Source organism: Haemaphysalis longicornis, unplaced genomic scaffold (assembly GCF_048455015.1).
Source record: "Haemaphysalis longicornis isolate Haplotype H1 unplaced genomic scaffold, Haemaphysalis longicornis Haplotype H1 scaffold_8, whole genome shotgun sequence".
In the NCBI taxonomy this organism is placed as follows: domain Eukaryota; kingdom Metazoa; phylum Arthropoda; class Arachnida; order Ixodida; family Ixodidae; genus Haemaphysalis; species Haemaphysalis longicornis.
This window is the reverse complement of record NW_027526445.1, coordinates 75009580-75033958: the sequence shown is the minus strand read 5'-3', so window position 1 is coordinate 75033958 and position 24379 is coordinate 75009580. Positions and strand designations below refer to the sequence as shown.

At 45.9% G+C, this 24379-nt stretch overlaps 1 protein-coding gene across 4 annotated transcripts in view; it reads left to right on the top strand.

The window, feature by feature from the left end:
- Window positions 1-2600: 2600 nt before the first annotated feature.
- Window positions 2601-24379, top strand: part of LOC144148707 (PAS domain-containing protein cky-1-like) — a 122623-nt gene continuing 100844 nt past the window's right edge. For 2 of the 4 annotated variants that reach the window (XM_077680223.1, XM_077680224.1), the window contains exon 1: window positions 2601-3036. In XM_077680223.1, the coding sequence (XP_077536349.1) occupies window positions 2733-3036 (304 nt within the window). In that variant the 5' untranslated portion in view covers window positions 2601-2732. The remainder of the gene's footprint in view (window positions 3037-24379) is intronic. The other 2 variants (XM_077680226.1, XM_077680225.1) reach the window with 1 other exon arrangement.

Below are 24379 nucleotides of genomic sequence, written 5' to 3'. Positions count from 1 at the left end.
ACATAGAAGTACTTATGCGTACTGCTGTTCGTACTGCGCACAGCATGCTTGGTTTAGCTGCACAGCACTACGGGGCGTGGGGTTGTCTAAGACGACACTGGCCGATTGACGCAACCAACGGTGTCTTACGTGACCACATTTGTCGAGCGAGCACTGTTTCAGGGAACGAATATTTTCTCCCAGAACAAAAAGAAGCCCGGTTTAAATACGGGCAAAACACACCAAACGCTTGCCACGGTATGGTGGCGCCATCTAGGTTCGGGTAACGTAAAGAAACGCGGGAACAAACCAACACCGCTGTACAGGGTGGAGACAACCTTTGAACGGTCCCGTGCCGCCGCAATTGGGCCAACGTGCTCAACGCGTTGTTCTTTTAGGGGCGAAGCTCCTAAAGCCATGGGTCTGTCCATCCCTTGTGTCTCGTGGTACGTGACCGCCGCATGCTTTCGGAGATGTCGCAAAGTGGGCCGCGTTGCACGCGCAAGAACCGGCTGCAACCGGCAGCGCAAACTCGGCACCGGGAGCGCGAGCTTGTCTGTGTTCGCCAACGGAGGCGCGAGGGCACTTTCACTGCGAGGGGGAGATCACGCAAGAGGTCACGCTACGAACGCAGGCAGTCGTTCTCGGAGATCGAACGAGACGCAAGGACCTTTGCTCGTTTCCTCTCGTCTTGTTCGGGCACAAGTTCGCCCTAAATATCTCGTCTAGAAAGTCGCGCCTAAACCGCGCGTCGGCAGCTTCGGGCTGAGCTCGCTTGATGCGTTTTGCAGCCGCCTCGCGAGCTCTCACTGCATCGGGGTTTGCGTGCCGATACGAGCGCTTGCTTGCAGCCTCACGGACCCTGCAAGAACAACAACAAACGAACAAGAACAAAATAAAAGAACAAAATAAAAGTTGATTTGTACAATGTACGCACACAGTCTTACGTCTTTCTTAATGATGTAATGGGCGAACTTTCACGGGAGAGTTACGGTTACCGATGATCTCCCCCTCTCGATCTTCGCCCCACTTATCATCATTCATTCCGTGGATATGGCGTGATTTTCGTTTCCCACGAGAACTAGCAACGCGAAACAGACAATATGATTCAAACTTCTTCAGTAAACCGCGTTGCGGCGATAAATTTAGCCCAGTTTTTACACAATGACTTGCTTTGGCGGCGAGCGAGCGACCCAAAATGGCGGCGCCAGCGTATACATGTCCCTACCCTGTACGATGGATGCGTGAATGAAGGTATTCTAGGCTGCAGAGCGGTCGGTTAATGTGATGTCATTGCAGACCCCGAAAACAAACGATTTAGCGGGAAAATCAAAATTTTAACCTAGATTGTTTAATTTCTCAGTGAATAAAGCACCGTTTGTATCCGGACAAGGGCTGGGGGCACTATAATACACGAAATCTTTCGAATAAAACCAACTTGCATTTTTTCTTAACGGCTCCTTTAACCATCATCCCTTTAAACAGAGGGCATTTGAACTTCGTTTGCAGAAAGAAAGTGCTAAAGACCAAACTGATTGATGGTTGATTGTGGGGTTTAACGCGCCGACGCAACGCAGGCGATGAGGCGCGGCGTAGTGGAGGGCTCCGGATTAATTTTGACCACCTGGGGATCTTTATCGTGCGCCGAAATCTCGTACACAGGGGCGTTTTTACTTTTCGCCTCCATCAGAAAAGCGGCCGCCGCGGCCGGGAATCGAACCCTCGACCTCGTGCTCAGCAGCGCAACGCCTTGGCCACTGAGCCACCGCGGCGGGTTAAAGACCAAACTACAATCTCTCAGTCTCCAAAGCCAAAGCCCACTTCTACTCTGGCAAAGTCGAAAAAAAACGCCCACGCAACCAACCCAAGCGAAATGCTGAATGGTACTAACTCGATTGCGGCGCAATGGATTAGACATCGGCTTGAGAATGCGAGAGAACCTGTTCTCTTCCGACCACAGGAATTGTTTTATTCAATAAATCATGTGTTTGGGAATGTAATACATACTTAAGCGTTCATACTCCAAGACTTGTTTGAACTAAGCCTCCCGATAAATCGTTTTATTTTTGTTTATTCATCACCATGTGAACTTTCGTTGTGTAAAGTTGGCTTTCCTGAACTGCGCTTTGTTTACCACAGCGCCACCAGTGACACCAAAGACGTCCACGCTAATTTGCGAATTTACTTTTATAAGCGTATATTGCCGTTTCACCGAATCTTGTTTTCCTTTTTTTTTTTCTTGTCATCGTCTTTTCCAGATGCGACCGCCGTTCTTATTCGCACTCCCGAATGTGAGTTAGCTACAGTTTACTTGTTCGACACTGAGCAAACCATACAGGGCCAGCTTGTAAGTATTCTTGTTTCTCTACACAGCACGCGATAACCGCACCCACAATTTCCTGCGCTATTTGATCTGCGTTGGTGAGCAGCCGGCAATGTCGGGGAGTCGGGCTAAGTGCCGCCCTCAGAAATTGCTAGGAAGGACGCCCGAGGAGGAGCCTCATTACGTCACCACCGCAGGCTCCGCCTTCAATTTTTTCACTCCGCCCACCCCGCGCCAGGCAGGCTCCGCCCCGCTTCGCCCGCTTGCCGCTAGCGGCAACCGATCAGTGCGGTGGCGGTAGCGGCTCGAAAACCCCGTGTTGCTTCGTCTGCCATGAAGCAGCGTGCTTCTGCGGAGTTGTCTGCCCCCTCCCGTGTTCCCTGTCGCAGCGCGCTGGATTTGGCATGGCATTGAGGCGCCTTATCTCAGGATGCCGCCGTCTGCTACGTTGTTAGGTCGTTCTGTGTTGTCGTCTGCTTTTCTGCCCGCAAGGCGTGCGCCCTTGTCGGCTCGCCACGGGTGCCGCGCGCGGCGGAAGGACGGCGGCGACATTTCGGATTTTGTGATTGCTCTCCGGGTTCGTCCTCGTGTGGCGCGCACCGGCGTGCGCCGCAGTGAGCACTCGTGGATTTCCGCGAAGATCGGCCGCGCGGTTTCGCGGCCTGCGGCGACGCGTCGGCTGCAACCATGTCGTCCATGCTGGCAGGCGGACCCAACATCCTCCAGATGTGCAGGTGAGCCGCTGCCTACCGGTGGCACGTGACTTTGTCATTGCGCGGGTCGTGAGATGGCAATATTGACCCTCCTTCCTGACGTGTTTTTTTTTTCTTTTTAATCCTGGACGCACTTTTTGTCCCGCGTCCCTGCCTGCACGTGTATGCACAAGCTACGCCCTATTTGAACAAAACTGCTTTTTGTAGCTAAAAATTTAGGAATTTTTTTTAAACCACCGTATGCCGGAACGCAATTCACATAAAAACAACAAATATTGCCCATTGCTGCAGCGAGAGCTATAAACAGAGTACAGTTCTTTTTTCGTCTTCATGTTGCCAATGCACTCAGCTTGGACCAAGCGCAGTTTGCTTCCCGGCAGTACGTACTACAGCGCCAGTGACGCAAAAAATTCCCAGCACTAAAATTTTTACGAAGTTGTAGCCTTTAGGACTTCGAAAATAATTCTACCGTAAGCTCTGGTCATATCACAGTTTTTGGCAAAGCAAACCAATTCTTGTATAAGAGGTACTTTTTAAAAGGGGTCAATAATTGCTCTCTCTAAACTGCTGTACGCATCGCGGAAACTTCGAATATAGGCCAAATTAGAATAAAGGGGGTTCGGTATACAACTATATGGAGGGCGAGTAGACAGGTATTGGAATATTTACCATTGTTATCGCAAATACGCCTTCACTACCACTCCCGCCGTCACTACAGTGGCTTTTATCCTGAACATTGGAGAAAATTTAATGTTTCATTTTATTCGGGTTCATGGTTTGTTGATGTGTCCAAATAATAAACATTAGTTCGTCTAAAATTTGCGTCTAAATTAGGAGGTACAATCAAGCGGAAAACGTGTGTACAATGGCAGTCTGCCGTAGAAACAATTCGAGTAAGCTCCAAGGGAGCTGCAGCAATCCATTGCGTGCACAGTAATGCCTCATTAAACGGAAAACAATATTCCAATATAGTGACATTCAACGAGCACTCACGGTAGCAACTATTTTCCGTGTTCCTGAACTACCTGCCCTTTTTATGTGTTCTGTAAATAGCCTGCTTGTTCCAATAACACATTAGCGTGTTGCATTAGCAAACTGCTCAAAAGCCCAGCCACCACTGTCCAGCTTGGATTTATGCACAACTGGTTTTGTGAAGAATGAAATCCTGCCGTGGAGCGTTAAGACCACCTTTAGGAATATAGCGCGTTTCGCCCACGTGTCAGCCTAAAGCTCGGGAAGGTACAGCCACGCTTATTTTTTGTAGCACGTGTTGTGGAGGATGCAGATACGTCATACGGTTATCTTTCAACTTTCCCTTAGCCTGATGGGTTTCAAGGTACATGATGACAGGTACCAAATATTTTGCTGAGACAAACGCTCTGGTTACGCACAAATCTGTTGAGGCTTTCGACTGTCTCCACGGAGTGGGACACAGATTAGCTTAGGTGCATACTACAGAAGAGACCTGCCGCCAGTGCTGAACACCTAAAACGAAATGGCATGCGATGTGGGGTTCACTACACAACTTCAGCAGTTGATATTTTTATTATATTCACCCCGCACTGCGAATGCTGATACTCCCGTACCTGAAAGGTGTAGTAGTTACGTGAGTCAAATATGTGCACATATCTTGGACTACCGCCTAGATAACACCACAGCCACCACTAACATCAATGGCCCACACATTTTATACTATAACCAACGGCAGTTAACAAGTAAAATCAGCGTAACAAAAGGCAAATGCAGAATCAAAAACAAATGTTCGGCGTTCTACTTTATATATTTGTCACATAAGGTTCAAGGAAATGGTTAACGGCTATTGACGTATTTCGCAACCATAGACCAATACGCGATTCAGCCAATTGCCGGGGCGGGTGAAATATCGGAAGCTTCCTTTATGGATTATGGTTATTCTTTCTTTTTGTCCCAGTATATGGCTTATGTGCTCGCCTTTTACAAAATAATTGCGTGCGCGTACGTCACTCCGAATTGTCATCATTCACGTAGAGAGATTGATGCATGACGTATGTTGGTATATGTCATATTATTCCATCTCTTCTCGCTAAAGACTTAAGCGAGACATCTGTCTACAAAAATGACCACAACTGCACTCATGAACGATGCACCAATGAGGTGAACTCTCTTGAGGCCTGTTTAATATTTCACACTCGAAAAAATACAAAGTACTCATTGCTTTTGCTTTTGTCGCTTGAATCTAGCGTCAATATACCAGACTAGTAAACTTTAAAAAGTTGCTTCCTCGTTGAGGTGAAACCACCATTTTCTGAAAAAAATTCCATGCTACTATCAGTCGTTGCCTCATCGTTCAGCCATCAACAGAACTAAAGGCGGTGAAAGCACGGCTGTTATCGCTGCAGGCTTTTTCAGCAACGTGTAAAGATATGCTGCCATTGATGAGCTACTACGTGCGTTTTCTCTGGATAATGGTGGCGTTTTTGTCCAACCAAAAAGTTTTAAATTCGATAGTGTGGCTGAAGCTCCATCCAACATTACAATTTCAGCTACCTGCCCATCCGTCTGTGTGTCACTCGTTCAACTGCACGGCCAAAGAAAAAGGGTGAAAATGCGTGAACATTAAGCATTTATGACCAAATGTTATCTCAAGTACTAAAACGACCACGGCGGTTTACACGTAGTCCGATTATTATCAGCATAAGTAAAATTAGGCATATTCGCGGTGGATATAAGTGCACCAGCGGGAGTACCACCATCTTCTCAAAGACAAATACGCATCGGATTGGTTTTCAGTGTGGCAAGTAAAAACGGCCCGCTCAAAACAGCGTCATAGAGACACGAGAAAACACAAACCGTAAAAGTGACAATATTGGCTCGAGCTGCTCCATACACAATAAAAATAAAAGATTCCAACACATAGCGTGCGAACCGTGTAACCGTAAAAATGAAATAACGAAACATCTATAGCATTCATTTAAGGGTGCGGTGATGCCACTGGAGAGAATGTTACAAAACCCGGGAAGCAAAAGGCTATCTTGCTGCGATAGAAGCAGATACGTGGCAAAATATTTTATAGTATTACCAGGCGTGGCATTGCTTGCCTCGGGATTGGCCTTCATTCCTACTATGGGCGGAATACCGCCGTTAATTGCATCGCAATACAAATTCCAAACACACAAGAACCAAGAGAGAAATTGCGCCAAATAGCCGCATTGTAAACAATATAGGTTGCACCTAATACTTCCGCGCATGTATTGTAGCCTTAGCAGACACGGCCCTAAACGCACATGCGAAAAAATAGAAACCTACAGCTTCCTGCGCAGTGCCAGTCAGAAACCACAGCATTTTCCCTGTAGAACCATATAACCATATTTCAAATGGTAAATGTACCCTTCTGATACCACCTCGATGGGTAAAAGGCCTGTTAGCGAAACTTTCAAAAGGCCATTTTAAACACCTTAACCTCTGCCGGTATCGCGACCCTGAAGAACTTTTGTGTACATACATGTCTTCTCTGGAGGCACAACTAAGCCTACAATAGCAACATCCGCACCTTCAACGCGAGGCTTCTCTAGAACCAACCAAGATGGCAACAGAAAGTGTTTTCCAGAGAAAAATATTGCATCAATTCAAAACAACAAAATCTCTTGTACCTTGTACCTTTCGAAAACAATACACACCCGATGAATTTCCGAATCTACCACGAAGTCCCACCGCTCTGTCGAAACTCTCAATTGGAAGTCACCCAACGATGTAACTACAGGTCGTCCGCCGTTTTTATGCTTGAGAATATTTAATCCTAATGATCTTTATGTCATAGCGGCATTCATCTGTTTTTGTCTCGCTCAGAACCAGTCTTGTATGCTTGGAAAGTACTCAACAATCTGCTACAAACCATCACCGATACGTGCCCGTACACGTACATGTCCTTCATTTTCCCTTTCTCTTCTCCGAAGCATTGACTTCATAAAAGATTTCACTAGACGCGAATCCGCACTTCATAGCCTCACAATCGGAGTACACAAACAAGTTCACTACCTTGTTGGTTGTCCGTAACTGCAGACCCGAACCCAATGTCACCAAGAGTGGGGCAGGCAAAGGTATAACGGCAAGAGAACGATGCCGAGGATCCATTTCAAGTGTTTCATTTGTCGGTCCTTTCCTGTTCCTATATTATTAACCGTTAAAGTCAGCACAAATCTGCTTAGTCTATCAAGTGTTAAAGGGACAGTCAACCGATTTTTTGTGGAGTGCCGTTCCTCTGCCTCACATTAAAGTCAGCGTTGTGTATTGCGGGTAAACGCAAGGAATTTATAAATGAATTGGCGGAACTAATTTTATTGTGAACTAAAGTTCCTGAATTCTACAAGGTGGCACTATGTAGACTCTAAACGTAAGCCTTTCGAGCGAGTCAAAACAACTCTGTTCATGTCAATGTGAAATTAAGGAACCGCATAAAAAAAATTAAAAGGTTACAGATTATTGTTGTTTTAGCTGGGAACAAGTTTTTAGACTCATATTTTTATTTCGCGTACCGTTAAAAATCTTTTGCCGAACTGCTCATGGTCATGGTTTCCAGCAGTCCTTCTGGTGGGATACGCACGGATCGTAGGTTAGAAAAATACATTTTCATAGGTAATAGGACCATATCAGCAAAACCGATTCTGTATTAGGTGTTTTAAAGGCTGTTCTTTCATTTTTGATAGAGAGAAACACAACAAAAGTAGGTTATGTAGTCATTTAAACTGTCTGTGAGACTACCCTAGGCGTAATTCTAGAACGTGAAGCTGGTAATGCCCGTTTTCGCATTTGAACGTTCTTCCTTAAGTGCTGAGAAAAAACTCATTGCTGATGAGTCCCAGAGGTCGGCGAACTCACTCATGAGTCCACTCACTCAGACTCATTTGGACTCAAACTCACGCGTGAGTTTGAGTTTGAGTGAGCGCGAGGCAAGAGTGGCATAGTGAGTTTCAGCTTGAGTGAGTTTGAGCCGAGTGATCCCGACTGAGTTTGATTCCGATTGAGTTTGGGTATGCCTGACACTTAGTGAATTCTGAGTCCATTTTGAGTTCTGAGTACATTTTGAGTTTGAGCGCATTTTGAGTTCTGAGTACATTTTGAGTTTGAGTCGATTTTAAGGTCTGAGTACATTTTGAGTTTGAGTCCATTTTGAGTTCTGAGTACATTTTGAGTTCCAGTCCATTTTGAGTTCTGAGTACAGTTTGAGTTTGAGTCCATTTTGAGTCCTGAGTACATTTCGAGCTTGAGTCCATTTTGAGTTTGAGTCCATTTTGAGTTCTGAGAACAATTTGAGTTTGAGTCCATTTTGAGTTCTGAGTACATTTTGAGTCTGAGTACATTTTGAGTTTGAGTACATATGAGTTCTGAGTACAGATGAGTTTTGAGCCCATTTTGACTTGAGTACATTTTGAGTTTGAGTACATATGAGTACATATGAGTTTTGAGTCCATTTTGAGTTTGAGTACATATGAGTAGCCTAGCAGGCAGCTATGGTAGGCTGTTAAGTTTCATGCGTCACTGGGGGCTCGGAATTCAGGTTACCTGCGGGTACGGCACCAATCGCGATCTGCATGATCGGTTGGGATGGAGGGGGTGTCTGATTTTTTTTAGTTTCTTGTTGAATTTTCCTGGCCATAAGCACTCGCTGTATAACTAATTTTCGTGGCTAGGCGCGTGAGTGATAATTGACTGGTTAGGTCATTAAAAAGGGTTGTCTTACCTTTTCCTCCTGACGGATCCACTAAGACAGTGGGAAAGGGTGGTGGGAAAGCACACGGCGGCGCTGGCGTGTCGGTTGTTCGCCTGCTACTGTTAACGGCTTGATATACTAGGGGTCACAAAGGAAGAGGTGAGAGCCCGGGGGAAATGGGGGCGGGGGCTGTCCTTTCTGCTTTTTCAAATGAATTAGCTGAATTGACTGGGCAGCGCCCCTTAAGACACAACATTGACCACATTAGATTGGGTGAAAAGTGAAACTGATGAGGCTAAGGCGTATAAGGTATCAAATGAAAGGTCCGGATTAACGGAATCACGCGGGGAAATAAAAAAAATGCTTCCTGATTGTAGTCGTCAGGCAGTCATGATGTGTCATAAATTGGGTTAAAATTCAAAATGACGCTGCTAGGGCATTTGGGGAATCAAATTCAAGGTCTCGATATGGGGAATCATTCGGGACGAAGACGAAAATGCGTTATGGATATATCATGATGTGGTAATGGTAAGTCAGATTGATTTAAAATTCACGTTCATGACGCTAGGGCGTGTGGCGTATCAAATTAAAGGTGTCGATCAGGGTAATCACGTGCTTCCCGATTATTATCATGACAGTCAAAATGGGTCATAAATTAGGTTAAAATTCACAATGATGCCACTGGTTGTCCGAGGCATCAAATTGAAGGTTCCGATAAAGAAAATCACGTGGGACAAAAATGTGGTAGGGCTATATCATGAGATAGTCATGGTTAGTCATTGATTGGTTTAACATTCAAATTGATTCCGCTAGGATGTGATGGGTATCAAATTAATGGTCTTGATGAGCGGAATCACGTGGGAGAAATACAAAAATGCTTCCTGGTTATAACCATGAGACTGTCATGGCGAGTCTTATATTGGGGTAAACTTCGAAGTGACCCTGCTAGGGCATGTAGGGTATCAAATTTACGTTCTGGACGAGGCGAATCACGTGGTGCAAATAAAAAAAGGCTTCTGTAGTTCGAATCATGAGATAGTCATTATGAGTCATAGATTGGGTTTAATTCAAGGTCAGGCCACTGAAGCATGTGGGGCATCAAATTGAAGGTTCCAGTTAGGAGAATCACGTCGGACATTTAAATAATGCGTCCTGGTTACAGTCATGAGACTCATGGTTAGTTTGACTCGTATGAATTCTATATGACCCTGCTAGGGTGTCATCATCATCATCATCATCACCAGCCTACCTACGCCCACTTCAGGGCAAAGGCCTCTCCCATTATTCTCCAATTACCCCGGTCCTGTGCCAACAGTGACCAATTTATCCCCGCAAACTTGATCTCATCTGCCCATCTAACTTTCTGCCGCCCCCTGCAACGCTTGCCTTCTCTAGGAATCCACTCTGTTACCCTTAATGACCAGCGGTTATCTCGCCTTCGCATTACATGCCATTTCTTCTTCTTAATTTCTACTAATATGTCTTTAACACCAGTTTGCTCCCTGACCCACTCCGCTCTCTTCTTGTCCCTTAATGTTACACCTATCATTTTCCACTCCATTGCCCGCTGAGTCGTTCTCAATTTAAGTTGAACCCTCTTGGTGAGCTTCCAAGTTTCTGCCCGTAGGTGAGTACCGGTAAGATGCAGCTGCCATACACGTTCTTCTTCAGCGACAATGGTAGGCTGCTATTCATTATCTGGGAATGTCTGCCATATGCACCCCACCCCATTCTGATCCTTCTAATTATCTCTGCCTCATGGTTGGGATCTGGGGTCACAACTTGGCCTAAGTAGATATATTCACCTACCACTTCCACTGCCTCGCCACCTAACTCAAACCGCTGTGCTGTCCCGAGGTTATTGATCATTACTTTAGTTTTCTGCATATTAATTTTCAGGCCCACGGTTCTACTCTGTTCGCTAAGTGCAGAAAGCATGCTTTGCAATTCGTCCCCCGAGTTACTTAGCAAGGCAACGTCATCAGCAAATCTCAGGTTACTGAGGTATTCTCCATTAACCCTTACTCCCACCTGTTCCCAATCCAACGTTCTGAATACTTCTTGTAAGCATGCTGTGAATAACATTGGAGAGATTGTGTCTCCTTGTCTGACACCCTTCCTTATAGGTATTTTACTGCTCTCCCTATTATGGAGGATGATGGTAGCTGTAGACCCATTGTACATATCCTCTAGTATTCTTACATAATGCTCATCTACCCCCTGGTTCCGTAGTGCCTGAATGACTACTAGGGTTTCGACCGAGTCAAATGCTTTCTCATAATCTATGAAAGCTATATATAGGGGTTCAGTAGACTCAGCGCACTTCTCTATCACCTCATTGATTGAGTGAATATGGTCCATTGTTGAATAACCTTTACGGAACCCTGCTTGTTCTTTAGGTTGACTGAAATCTAAGGTTGCAGAGATTCGGTTAGCGATTACCTTGGTAAATACCTTGTAGACAACTGACAGTAAGCTTATCGGCATGTAATTTTTCAAGTCCTTCATGTCGCCTTTCTTATGGATTAGGATGATGTTCGCGTTCTTCCAAGATTCCGGTACCATTGCGGTCATTAGGCATTGCGTATACAGGTTTGCCAGTTTTTCAAGTACAATTTCTCCACCATCCTTCAGGAGGTCTGCTGTGTTCTGATCCTCACCAGGCGCTTTGCCCCTTTTCATTTCTTTCAAAGCCTTCCTTACTTCTTCGGTCGTTACTGGTGGGATGTCTATCTCCTCTGAACTACTGTCTCGTTCGGCATTATCCTGTATGTCCCGGCTACTGTACAGATGCTAGGGTGTGCGGGGTATCAAACTAAAGGTCTCGTCGAGGGCGATAACGTGGGACAAATATAAAACTGCTTCCAGGTTATAATGATGAGGATATAGCAAAAGGTATATAGCAAAAGGTACACACTCACACTCACACGCTCACTCACTCACCCTCACTCACACTCACTCACTCATACTCACTCACTCACACTCACACTCTCACCTACACTCACACTCTCACTCTCACTCACACTCACTCACTCACACTCACTCACTCACACTCACACTCTCACCTACACTCACACTCTCACTCACACTCTCACTCTCACTCACACTCACACACACACTCTCACTCACACTCTCACTCATACTCACACTCTCACTCTCACTCATGCTCTCACTCACACTCACACTCTCACTCACACTCACACTCACTCACACTCTCACTCACACTCACACTAACACTCACTCTCACACACTCACACTTTCACTCTCACTCCACTCACACTCCACTCACATTCACACTCAACTCACACTCTCACTCACACTCTAACTCTCACTCACACTCTCACTCTTACTCACACTCTCACTCACACTCACACTCTCACTCACACACTCAATCTCACTCACACTCTCACTCACACTCTCCCTCCCACTCTCACTCACACTCTCACTCACACTCTCAGTCACACTCACTCTCACTCTCACTCACACTCTCACTCACACTCTCACTCACACTCTCACTCACACTCACACTCTAACTCATACTCACACTCTCACTCACACTCTCACCACTCACACTCACACTCCACTCACACTCACACTCAACTCACACTCTCACTCACACTCTCACTCACACTCTTACTCACACTCTCACTCACACTCACACTCTCACTCACACTCGCACTCACAATCACACTCTCACTCACACTCACACTCTCACTCTCACACTCACACTCTCACTCTCGCTCACACTCTCACTCAATCTCCCTCTCACTCACACTCTCACTCACTCTCACTCACACTCTCACTCTCACTCTGACTCACATTCTCAGTCACTCTCACTCACACTCTCACTCACACTCTCACTTTTACTCACACTCTCACTCTTACTCTCATGCTCACACTTTCACACTCACACTCACTCTCACTCTCACTCTCACTCTCTCAATCTCACACTCTCACACTCTGTCACTCTCTCACTCTCTCACACCTTCACACTCACAATCTCACACTCACACTCTCACTATCACTCTCATACTCTCTTTCTCACACTCTCTCTCACTCTCACTCTCACTCTCTCACTCTATCACTCACTCTGTCTCTCACTCACTCTCTCACTCTCACCCTCAATCTCTCTCACACACACTCTCTCTCTCTCTCACTCACTCTCAGTCTCTCACTCACTCTCTCACTCTCACCCTTAATCTCTCTCACACACTCTCTCTCTCACACTCTCCCACTCTCACACTCTCACTCTTACACTCTCACACTCTCTCACTCTCTCTCACTCACTCTCTCTTGATCAGTCTGTCTCTCTCACACACACACACTCACACACGCGTGCATGCTGGAAGTTAACAGCTGGGTACGGTGGCTGTCATTGCTTACAACGACAGCGTGGTGTTTTTCCAAACTACGAGAGCTCATCCCACCTAGCAAATGCTAATAAAAACTAATACATGTGCCTCAGCAAACAACGAGGCACTTTTTTGTTTGTCCCACATGATTTCCCTCCTCGAGACCCTCAATTTGACACCCTACATTCTTTAGTGCCACACCTCTCTGCATTTTCACCCAATCTGAGACGATCTGTGACTCCCGTGGTACACGGTTTGCCATTTTCGATATTTTTCTTATTTCTTTTTTAGATTTTTAACATTTAGTTTTATCAATTCTCTACGTTTACGCTTTTGTAATGATTAAAGGTTGAACTTCCGTGATATCTGCATTTTTGTGTATATGCAGGGCGTGACAAGATCATGGCGGGGATAGGGGAGGGGTGTACTCGGCAAAGAATGCTACGCAGTAAAACAGCAAGGGTATATCCATGAACGCCTCGCGCTTCAGAGATTCGCGGGGACAGTTCGCTATGACACAAGGCGTTTTTTTCAGGATGCAGAGCACAAATGCACGGAACCGTAACCCTGAACAGCTTCGATATAAATGAACGGAGCAGTGAGCGCACGTACCCTCACCCAATCTTGCTTGTTTCGACCTGGGGACCCAGCACACCATCGAGCCTGGACCGCCTCTGTCATAAACACGAACACGGAGCCTACATCAAGAGTTTGGTATCCAATATATACGTACAATTGCTTCCAACCAGCGCTACTCTTCACGAGCAGCAGGTATAGCTGTATTAAATCTGCAACGAAAATTGTTTCCCACCTCACAGGAGCTACGGTGTCAAGTCGTGGCGAATGCAAGAGTTTGAGCTCACGAATTTGCACCCGTAATATTTTTACCACGCGTGAATTTGAAAACACTGGCTGCTAATGAAATCAGAGTCCATCTGACCCCGAGTAAATTCCTAGCATGAGAGAGTTGTGAGGCCATTTGAGTTTTGAATTCATTTTGAGTTCCCAGCCCATTTTGAGTTTTGAGTTCATTTTGAGTTTTGAGTACATTTTGAGTTTTGAGTACATTTTGAGTTTTGAGTACATTTTGAGTTTGGGTATATTTTGAGTTTTGAGTACATTTTGAGTTTTGAGTTCACTTTGAGTTTGAGTACATTTTGAGTTTTGAGTACATTTTGAATTTTGAGTCCATTTTGAGTTTGAGTACATTTGAGTTTGAGTACATTCTGAGTTTTGAGTACATTTTGAGTTTTGAGTCCATATTGAGTTTGAGTACATTTTGAGTTTTGATTACATTTTGTGTTTGAGTACATTTTGAGTTCTGAGTACATTTTGAGTTTTGAGTCCGAATGAGTTCTGAGTTTTGCGCTCAATGTGAGTTTGAGTGAGCGCAGATGTGCTGCTCAGCATTGAGCCTGAGTTTGAGTGAGTGGTGATTCGAAAAAAAAATTGTGAGTGAGTTTGAGTGAGCCGCGCCATCTTTGCCGAGGTATGCTGGTGACAGATCCAAACGGGAATTGCGGTTTTTTGTAAATGGCGCCCAGTCATGTGACACATATCTCTAGGACATACCGTCGATGAAAAGTGGCAGGTCTTGCGCCGACAGTGCGCGTGACGAAGACATTTCAGTATATGGAGACCCACCATGAGGTAGAGTGTCGCGGTCCTAAGCCCTTAAGCAACTTAGCGTTGCAGAGCGTATAGTGGCACCTTTTCGATGTGAAACTTCATTTTTGCCGCATGGTTTTGTAGTTTATGAGATAATAATTGTGAGACCTCCAAGAAAATTTATAGCTGCAAGAGAATTGCCCTTACCGCTGCCAATGTTGAAAACTTTGGAAGCTAGGCCTCCTTTTAAAATTCACAGTGCCATTTGTTAGGAAATAAATATATGCAAACGAGGAGAGTTCTTCCCAGACTGGTTGTTCATGGCTCCTGTCACGCTGACATCCAAACCTTATTATGTAGCATGCCTCTTTGTTGTTTTAGAGCGGCTGGAGTTCCAATATTAGGCGAACTCTTTCAGAATTCACATTAATGCATGAAATGGCCCTATTGGCGAAGGGATAGAAACAGATGCTGCAATCCCGAGCCTACATGTCTGTGCGTGCCATTTCACCAGGCCAGCCGCGTAGACGTGCAAATTATTCGACACGTTGTGTGCAGGTACCCTAAAACGTGCTCATCATGAGCTGAACATCCACCTTACGCAAAGCGTGAGGTCTGGAAACGTTCGGTTATCCTGATTTAGTGTTGGGCCCTGTCAGATATTAACTCTTCTGGAGGCATTATGTCTTGCCAACACGCCAATGACATGTACAGACATTGCAAGTAAGGTAAGAAGCTGTGAACTGTTTGGTAAATGCTGTTGGGTATTTTAACGTCTGTGCGCAAAATCGTAGCAAAGTGGCACGTGTTAAAGGAGTACTGACACGAAATTTCTCGCTTTCAGTTTTTATGCTGTAAAGAATACCTATGGTCCCAGTAATTACGAAAATCGAACCGAAAGGCGTCAGCCACCAACATATAATTAATTATAGCACGTTTATTGCAACCACTTTCAAATTCGGTCGCCGCGCGGGAAAATGGCCGTTCGAAGGAGAGCCTGCAAGCGGACTGCCTGACGTCACGGTCTCCGTGACGTCGGACCGTGACGTCATGGTCTCCGTGACGTCAGGGACGTTCGCTGCATCGTCTGCTACGGATTGCACGCGGTTCACACTAAAGCGCTGGACACATGTACGATTTGTACACTCGATTCGCATGCGACTGATCGTTACGACTGTCACCACGACTAGTCGTACGCGTGAATTTGAGACACATGACCCGATGCGTGCATGCGATGCGTCGTCGGCGTCGCTCCGCCCACCGTTTTTGCTCCATGGTCAACTACGACTATCGCTGAGCTGAATTTGTAGATCCCGCGCGTTTAATCGCAAAAAATGGATAAAGCAGGCAATCGTGAAGCGTTTCCTGCCTTCGGAAACAGTTCGCGCACACGCCGGCCGCGCCTGCCAGCTCGGACACTCAGCGGCTCGATCCGGCGCAGACCACGGTAGCAAGACGGTAGCAACCGCTTGTCGCTGCTCTTCTGAATCAATCTGATCGTTAAAATGAAGTTCCACATGCGAGAAAGTAGGTGTTAGTGTGGTGAAAAATTGTGCTTGGGATTGTTATCAGGGCTTATTATAAAAGCGGCGATCAGATATCTGCCGCGATGCAAGCGTATACGCTGACCGGCCCCCCGCGGCGCGCGGCGGGCGGTGCGCCGACCGGTCGAGAGATGGCAATACCTGCGCGGAAACGTGAAGTGCGCACTTCGCAAGCCTTGCTCACAGCGGTACCGCAGCCAAGCCAAACCTCCTATCGAAGCGAGACCGCCCACAACAACAGCGCAGGCTATCGCTTCCGGTTCCGGAAACAACTGTATGACGTCATGCTGAATCGGCCGCAAAATCGCGGATAGCCTGACGTCACACCCTAAGCGATTTCGCTAGTGCTGCCGATTTGTAATAGTTCGCGGCCAGGGCAATTAAAATCGATTTTTGATGCGTTTCCAGCCTCGGATCGCTCCAAAAATTTCTGTGGGTAATCTGTACAAACTACTGAAGCCAATTATATCGTTATTTAGGCCTCTAAATTTGGTGTCAGTACTCCTTTAAGTATTCGGCAATCGGGGATGGCGTAGGCGTAACACGTACAGAGTTGGCATACTCAACCAAATTAAAAGCTCATTTGCAAGTTTAGATTTCGGGGACCCCCCAAATGACCCTAAATAGAGCAGCCAGGATTTCTCTCCTTCGCATCAAGACTAACTGGGAAAACTATTTTGTTTGAAAGAGATTTTCCGAAATATTTAAATGTTAAGAAAACCAGGATTGGCGGGCGGGGACTCAGCCCACGACTACCGGAATAACAGTCTGGTGCCGGTCCAAAATGGTACAGAATAAACACCTGAAACGGCACCTGACGCCTCAGTGTGTGGGATAACCAGGAATATAACTTAACAAAAGTGTTCATATAACTGGCGCGCCGCTCGCACCGTAGAACTTGAGCGTACACATTCAACGCACTCTGTGCTCGCACCCTTCACAAAAGGAATAGGAAAGGGCCGCCGAGCCGCAGCCGCTCGGGCAATCTGCCTGGGCCTGGGGCTTAGATTTACGAGGGCCCCCAGCTGCGCGCAAGGCATCGGCTAGCGTCGCCTCTTGCTGCCGCCGCCAGCGCGTTAGCCGCCGAGCTGGCTGCTGCGACGTCAACGAAGTTCGTCCGTTCTCCGCCATATTGTGCATGGGTATTTATGTTTAGTACAACTGAATGTTAGGTATCCCAAGTGGCAAGGGATCCCACATCTACAGGGGGGATTAAAAGAAATGCGAACAACGGAGCACACAGCCTCCGACGCATGCCGCACCATCTGGCTGCAAAGTCAGTAAACCAGAGTAAATTGCGCGCATACGCACTTCTTTGAGAGCGTTTGAGAGTGTGGCCTACATTAATTGGAAATGCTTGATCAAGAAGCGACGCGAGTACTTTATTTTGAAGCGCCTTTTCATGCTGTGTCGCCACTAAGCAGGATGATCGTTGAATGGCATCATGCTAGCTGCAATCAGCCTGCTGCGCGCTTGGCTCCCCAATATACCAGGTAACATGGCGCTAAGTGGCGACCGAGTATAAAAAGACGCCTTGATATAAATGACCGGCGTCGCTTCATTTTCAAGCATTTCCCCTAAGAGTGGGCCACACTGTGAAACGCAATCAAAGAACTCCGCATGCGCGCAGTTTACTGACACTGCAGCCAGACAATGCGGCTTGAGTCGGAGGGTGCGTTCTCCGTTATTCGCATTTCTTTTAATCCCCATGTACTCTGAAGGCATGGGTATGGTCCTCTGTATGGTCTCTGGTCGTTCTGAAATTTGTTCTTAAATAAATCAAGTTTATTTTTTTAAATCCGTACACTAACACACCATAAATCCTCAATTTATTGAATTTTTCTACAAACTTAAAGGACAAGTCAAACTCACCCCTAACCGAGCGCCGTGGCTCGGTGGACAAGGCGTTGGGCGGTGGAGCTCAAGGATACGGTTCCGATTACCGGCCGCGGTGGCGTATTTTCTGATGGAGATGACAAGCGAAAACACCCGTATGTTCGGCATTTTGGCGCACGTAATGTATTTACAGGTGCTCAAGCTTAAACCGGAGACTTTTACAACGGCGCGCCTCATCGCCTATTTAGGGTCGGCCCGTTAAACGTCATAATCAATCAAACTCTTCTCCTACACTTTCTGTTTACTTTTACAACTGTGGCTTCTTTTTCGGGCACGCAATGCACACGCATATATATATATATATATATATATATATATATATATATATATATATATATATATATATATATATATATATATATATATATATATATATATATATATACATATTTATATATATATATATATATATATATATATATATATATATATATACACACAGAAAGAAATGCCGGCAGTCTACCCGCAGGGTGGGATCCGGACCCACGACCTCCAGAATAGGCGCCTGGTGCGACGACCACTACGCTACCGGCGGGGCTATCTTCCCCTTCACTTTCTTGGGTATTTATCTCATGGTAATTTTTTTTCTGTGCTTGGGCTTGGTGGGAGTGGCGCTGGATCGGGTTCAGTGAGCTCAAGAATTAACGGTTTGGGTTGTGGTTCTTGTTCCGGGGAATATACCTGTGCGGTTGCGGTTTTGGAGTGGTTCGGTCGTAGGTCGACACCCATGTATCTATATATATATATATAAATATATATATAATATATATATATATATATATATATATATATATATATATATATATATATATATATATATATATATATATATATATATATATATATATATATATATATATATATATATGTATATATATAAATATATATATATATTTATTTTCACAACAAGCTTGTAGCGCCTAAATTTAGTGCACAATATTTTCATAGGGGTAAGAATAATGGAGTAAACATTAAAACTAACCAACAAAATCGTAAACATAGAATCACCAGTGCGTACGGCACGCAATTAGCCGGCCAAAGCTGCGCAGCCGTCAGGTGTGGGCAGCTTTTTCCCGAATGATTACCATCCAACCTAACAAAAGTAAGCCAGTTTGAAATCCGGTCAGAAACAGTGCGAAAGTGGGCAGAGATCTCTGTGTAGCATCGTCCCGCCATCTACGAAACCACATAGTACACAAAGCAACAATTCAGACGCCTCGCCGTTATCAGCAGCCTTAATCAACATACTAACGTTCATTCCAGGCATATTCCCTCAGCAACACACACACCGAACGCCATGCAACACAATTTAGAGACAGAAGAAAAAAAATCTTGGCTTGGAGTGCGCTTTTCTAAGGCAATGAAGCATTGCTCGCTGCTGGACCTGCGTTGGGGGCGCTAAAAAGACAAAATATTTCAAATTAGGCCACCCCTATGCTTAGTTTCCAAGACCCTTTTAATGCCCAGGTTTTCATAACAATTTTTAAATCATTGTGATGTTGCAGCCACGAATGTCACTGTCTTCGATTTTGTAGATGAATGTTCATAGGTTCGCCGATGCTATTGGTTCTTTTTTACCTGGCTCTTTCACTTTTCTGCATTTTTTCAAGTTTCATACCTGCATTTTCTTATCAGTTTTTTTGTTTCCTGAGATAGTTTACCGTTTTTCTTGCAAGATTTTTCCCATCTATGGCGTCGGCAGAATCTGTGACTATCGTAGTAAACGTTTTAGCACATGCTTGATTCTCTAATTTGTCGATAAGGACGCAAAAGTCCTTCGTCTTGTCACGCACTCAATGAAAATTTAGTTTCTTCTTGTTACGGGGATTCAACCTTTCTGTTCTCCTCTGTCCACTTTCTTTACTTTGGAATATGCCAGGTACAACTGCTTTCCTAGCCTTTCTTGTCAAAAGCCTGTATTCCAACGAGGGCCAGGAAGGAACTACTTCGCCTCGAGAGATGTGCGCCCCACGATTTCCGGCGAACGATGTTTTAGGAGAATTTCGAGCAATATCAGAAACACACAGACGTTTATAAACAGTACTCGAAATACCGTTACTCGTGCCTGAAAATGTTTTGATCAATAGCTTCTACACCACGAAAAGCCCAGTGTTTCACCCCCCCCTCCCTCCCAATGTTAGAAATATTTAATTTCAGAAATAGCGCGAGTATAAAACTGCTGTTTTTTTATGAACGGAAAGCGTTATGGTTGCCGAAACATTCCTTTTAAGCAACCACAAATGTCTCCTGTCACAAAAAAGTCTGAGAAGAAAACTTTATGTTTTGAACTTAAAAAATGGACCACTATCGGAATCTGAATGGCTGATACCTTACCAGACATTTTGTTGGAAATCTCTGGGAGCAGATTATTCACTCCAGTGCTGCTGGCCACCGAACACTCGAATTGATTATTCATCAGCATTGGAATGCTGCAACCACCTGTTCCTTCTGTATGTGGTTGAGACGACCAATCATAGTCAATTGCAGGTTGAATGCCTTTCCCAAAAATTTATATATCAAAATCATAACAGACTATAGGTATGAGGCCAACCTCTTCTCGGAGAAGTACATCTACCTCGTATCAAGCTGCATAAAAGTCTTTGTACCATCCATATCATGCGTAAACGTATAAACAAAACAGACGTTCGACCTGCCAGAATGCATATTATTCGATATCCGTTTCATGGCGGGGCATGTTCTGTAGGGGAAGTCCGACGACGCGGCATGGCGTGTTCGGTACCATGAAACAAAAACAACCACGACCGCTGCCTTGAGTGGCTTGGAAGGGACTACTGGCGTGTCTGTGCCTGACATGCCCGGAAATCCCAGACCGCCACCAGTGTGCGTGTATATCGTTCCCTGAACAGCTGTCATCCGGCCCCGCTATGAAACGGTACCAGAGACAACCGCTGCACGTTTCTAAACTCAGCACGGGCGCGGGGACAGTTACGCGTATTGCCTTCTTAGCAGACCGGAGGCCTAACGATCCGTTGGACCGTTTACCCAACCCCTCTTTGTCTCTGGGGACACAACTTCCTCTAAGTGTTGTTGCTCGACAAGTTGACGCACCCTCGGCTTCTAGGACTGCCCGTCGACGTTGTATTCGGCCAATGTTGTCGTCTACGTGCACACGTCAGGAGCCCTAGCAAGGGTCTTCACTGTGGCCGTCGTGTGTCGGCACCATCTGCCGATACTCGTGCTTGTCCACACGGTGCACGGACGACCGTTTTAATCAACATAGCCCGCTAGTCGTGGCGGCGCGATGTACATGCTGTCCAGGATGTAGAGATAACAATACCCTCGTGGACAGCCTCAACTCTTCGATGCACCTGAGCAAGCTGTGCGCGAACTTGATGCTACTGAAAAGGCCTCCTTGCCACTGTTCTTGTGTGAGGGGAACTTCCTGTGCGTGCCTTCTTCACCCGCTCCACTGCGATTATGGCTTGGCTGTTACATATTCTTAACTTGGAACGAGTGGGTGTAACAAAGCTCGGCTCACGTGGCACGCGATTTTCATCCCAGGTCCCAGGTTTTCAGTGCCTATTTCTTTTTAGTCTCACGGAGTTGCCTACGTTCAATTGACGTGGTGGGTGTCAGACACCGTCAATACTACTATACTCAATGTCCCTCGTTTGCTTGTGAGAGGTATTCAGAAGAGAAGGGGCAAAGGGAAGGGTCGTGGGACCGTATACAACGCTCCTGCGTCACCTCCGTGTTAATCATCACCCGTATCTTTTATGCTTCCACACGTCTCCAGCACAGGCCCCTTCAAGTACTAGCTATTCGGAGCAGCTATGCCAGACGCATCGATGCGCGCACAGACACGACTGAATCCTATCCACGTTTCCTCCAGTGTTTGCTTCGCTATCTTTTAATTATTGTCTGTGCAGTGACGGCCAGCCTTGTACAAGCCTGGCTCTTCCGATTGATACCGCTAACAAGGCGCCAGTATGGCGCGGGCGGTGCGACCGCGAAGAACAGATCATTGATGAGAGACAAGTGGGCATCCGCTAGAGCCGTTCTCGGATGACAGGATTAATATTCCAACACTGAGAGGAGAATGAGTGGAGCAGGTACTGAGGCGCCATTTCGAGAGAGGCGTAGACGGGACGGGTATCTTCTGTTTTTCTCTCACGCTGTCAGGGGCGAGCTTCGGCCGCTTATGTGCGCATATGCGTGGCCCGTCAGTCGGCATGACGGTTTGTTCTTCGGAGGCGTCGTCTGCAACAGGTGTCGTCGAGCGAGCCAGTGCAGTGGCAGATTTAGCAGAAGACCACAAACAGATAGTGCGAGACAGCGTTAGGCGCAAGCGGACAACAGCCGCGATAGAGCAGAGGATACAGCGACGCACGGCGCGGCTGTGGCAAAGCGGAACCGTTCACCTTCAGTACTCGTCTGCAACCTTTCCTGCGAGCGGAGATCGCTCGTTGGTCTGCTGGTCCGGGAAGAAACCAATACAGCAAAATAATAAGACCGCATAAATGTCTCCCTCACAGCGTGTCCGCTTGTTGCATTTATGAGCGCGCACTATGACGTCGTCGCCTACACGGCGCGCCCCTTTTCAAAAGGCCCGCTCACTTTTCCTTTTTTGTTGTTATTAGGAGTGACGGCACTGTATGTTTTTATAAGATTCAGAAAGAAGAGGTGTACCGCTTTCGTACGTATATTCATGAGCGCTTCTTAAAAAGCGAGAGGACACGTATACTGCCGGTCTCCGTAATAGACGATACCCAAGCAGTCACCGCCAAGAGCAGGGGGATTAGCAGCGGCCCGCACCGAAGTAGCGCCAGAATAATTTTGTCAACGGACACAAAAAATAATACATTTAAAGAAGAACAGGGCAACTGGCGCCTGCCGAAAGAACGTGGAGAAGGGGGAAGAAACTGCACCGAGCAGAGAAAAGGGCGCACACTGGTGGAGAGGTGTCTCGGCGGGGAACAGAGTTTGAAGCAGGGAGTTGCAGGAGTCCGCCATGCTGTGTTCGAAAGCGGAACTGCTTGTCGTCTGCTAGGCGGTGCGCGCTGCGATAGTTCGGTTTTGTTTTTATTCCGTGTCAGAAATGTCTGTGGTTTGCTCCTGTCCACCGATCGACACCGCCTTCGATGTGCGCGGCGTGAAAGCATAACCGAATGACATCGTCTTTTCTTTCTGTCTTCCGTTCCCTGCCCTTTTACCCAGTTTGTTGTCGTTGCATCCGAGTACGGCGCGGTGTCAGCAAGGCACCAACCTGTCTGATGCCGCAGTAACAAGTGTTGTGCGCTCTTTTTCGGCCCCGTCCAGTTCCTTTTCTTTCCGCAGACTCCGATGTGCACTCTAAGCCTGTTTCATAACGGGATTGGGTTACTCTTGTTAGACTGAATGGCCATTCAATCTCGCTACTTGAATCTTATCGGAGTGTCGTCAAATACCGCTCGTTGCAGTTCAGCCGCTTTTTGAATGGAGTTTTGAATGTTTGCAGATGCAGAGTGCGTCAACAACCGTACAAAACGCCATGTACTGTCGCTGTGGCCAGTACTACGAAAATGAATACTGGAAAGCGAACGTTTCTGTGGCATACCAAAATCATGGAGTGGTTGTGTGAAAGATGAGTATTGTACAAGAGATGTTCAGCCCACTACTGTGGATTCACCGCCGTAGTGGTTGCGGGAAAGTTTTGGCATCGCCAGGTACAGATTTAACATGCAACCCCATGTGTGGTGTTATATATAAATATATAATTACACATATATATACATATATATATATATTTTTATATATATATATATATATATATATATATATATATATATATATATATATATATATATATATATATATATATATATATATATATATATATATATATATATATATATATATATATGAGAGTGTGTGTGTGTGTGTAGGCTAGTCATTAGAGGATCGTAGGGGAAATAAAGAAATGTAGGTAGTGTACAACGCCAAGGGAGGTATACAGGATGAGGCCTTTGCTCTCGGAATAGCGAATCTGACAATTTAATTTATGTAAGAAAGGAAGCAAAGAAATACGCATTTAAAGTGGGGCGGTGCCAACGCTTATATTACCGGTGCATTTTCCCATTCGGCAATCAGAATGGTAAGGCATTCGAGATATATTCAGAAGGAGTGGGGCTCCGTTTGACTTAGGCGTCTCTGTTCCACTTAATGAAGGTTCAACTAATCAAAACCTAACCATAATAACTGTGCACTGCAATTGGGAAGTGGAAAAACTTCTATGCTTGAGAACGCCAGTGCTTGCGGGATGACTTTGGTACCGAAAT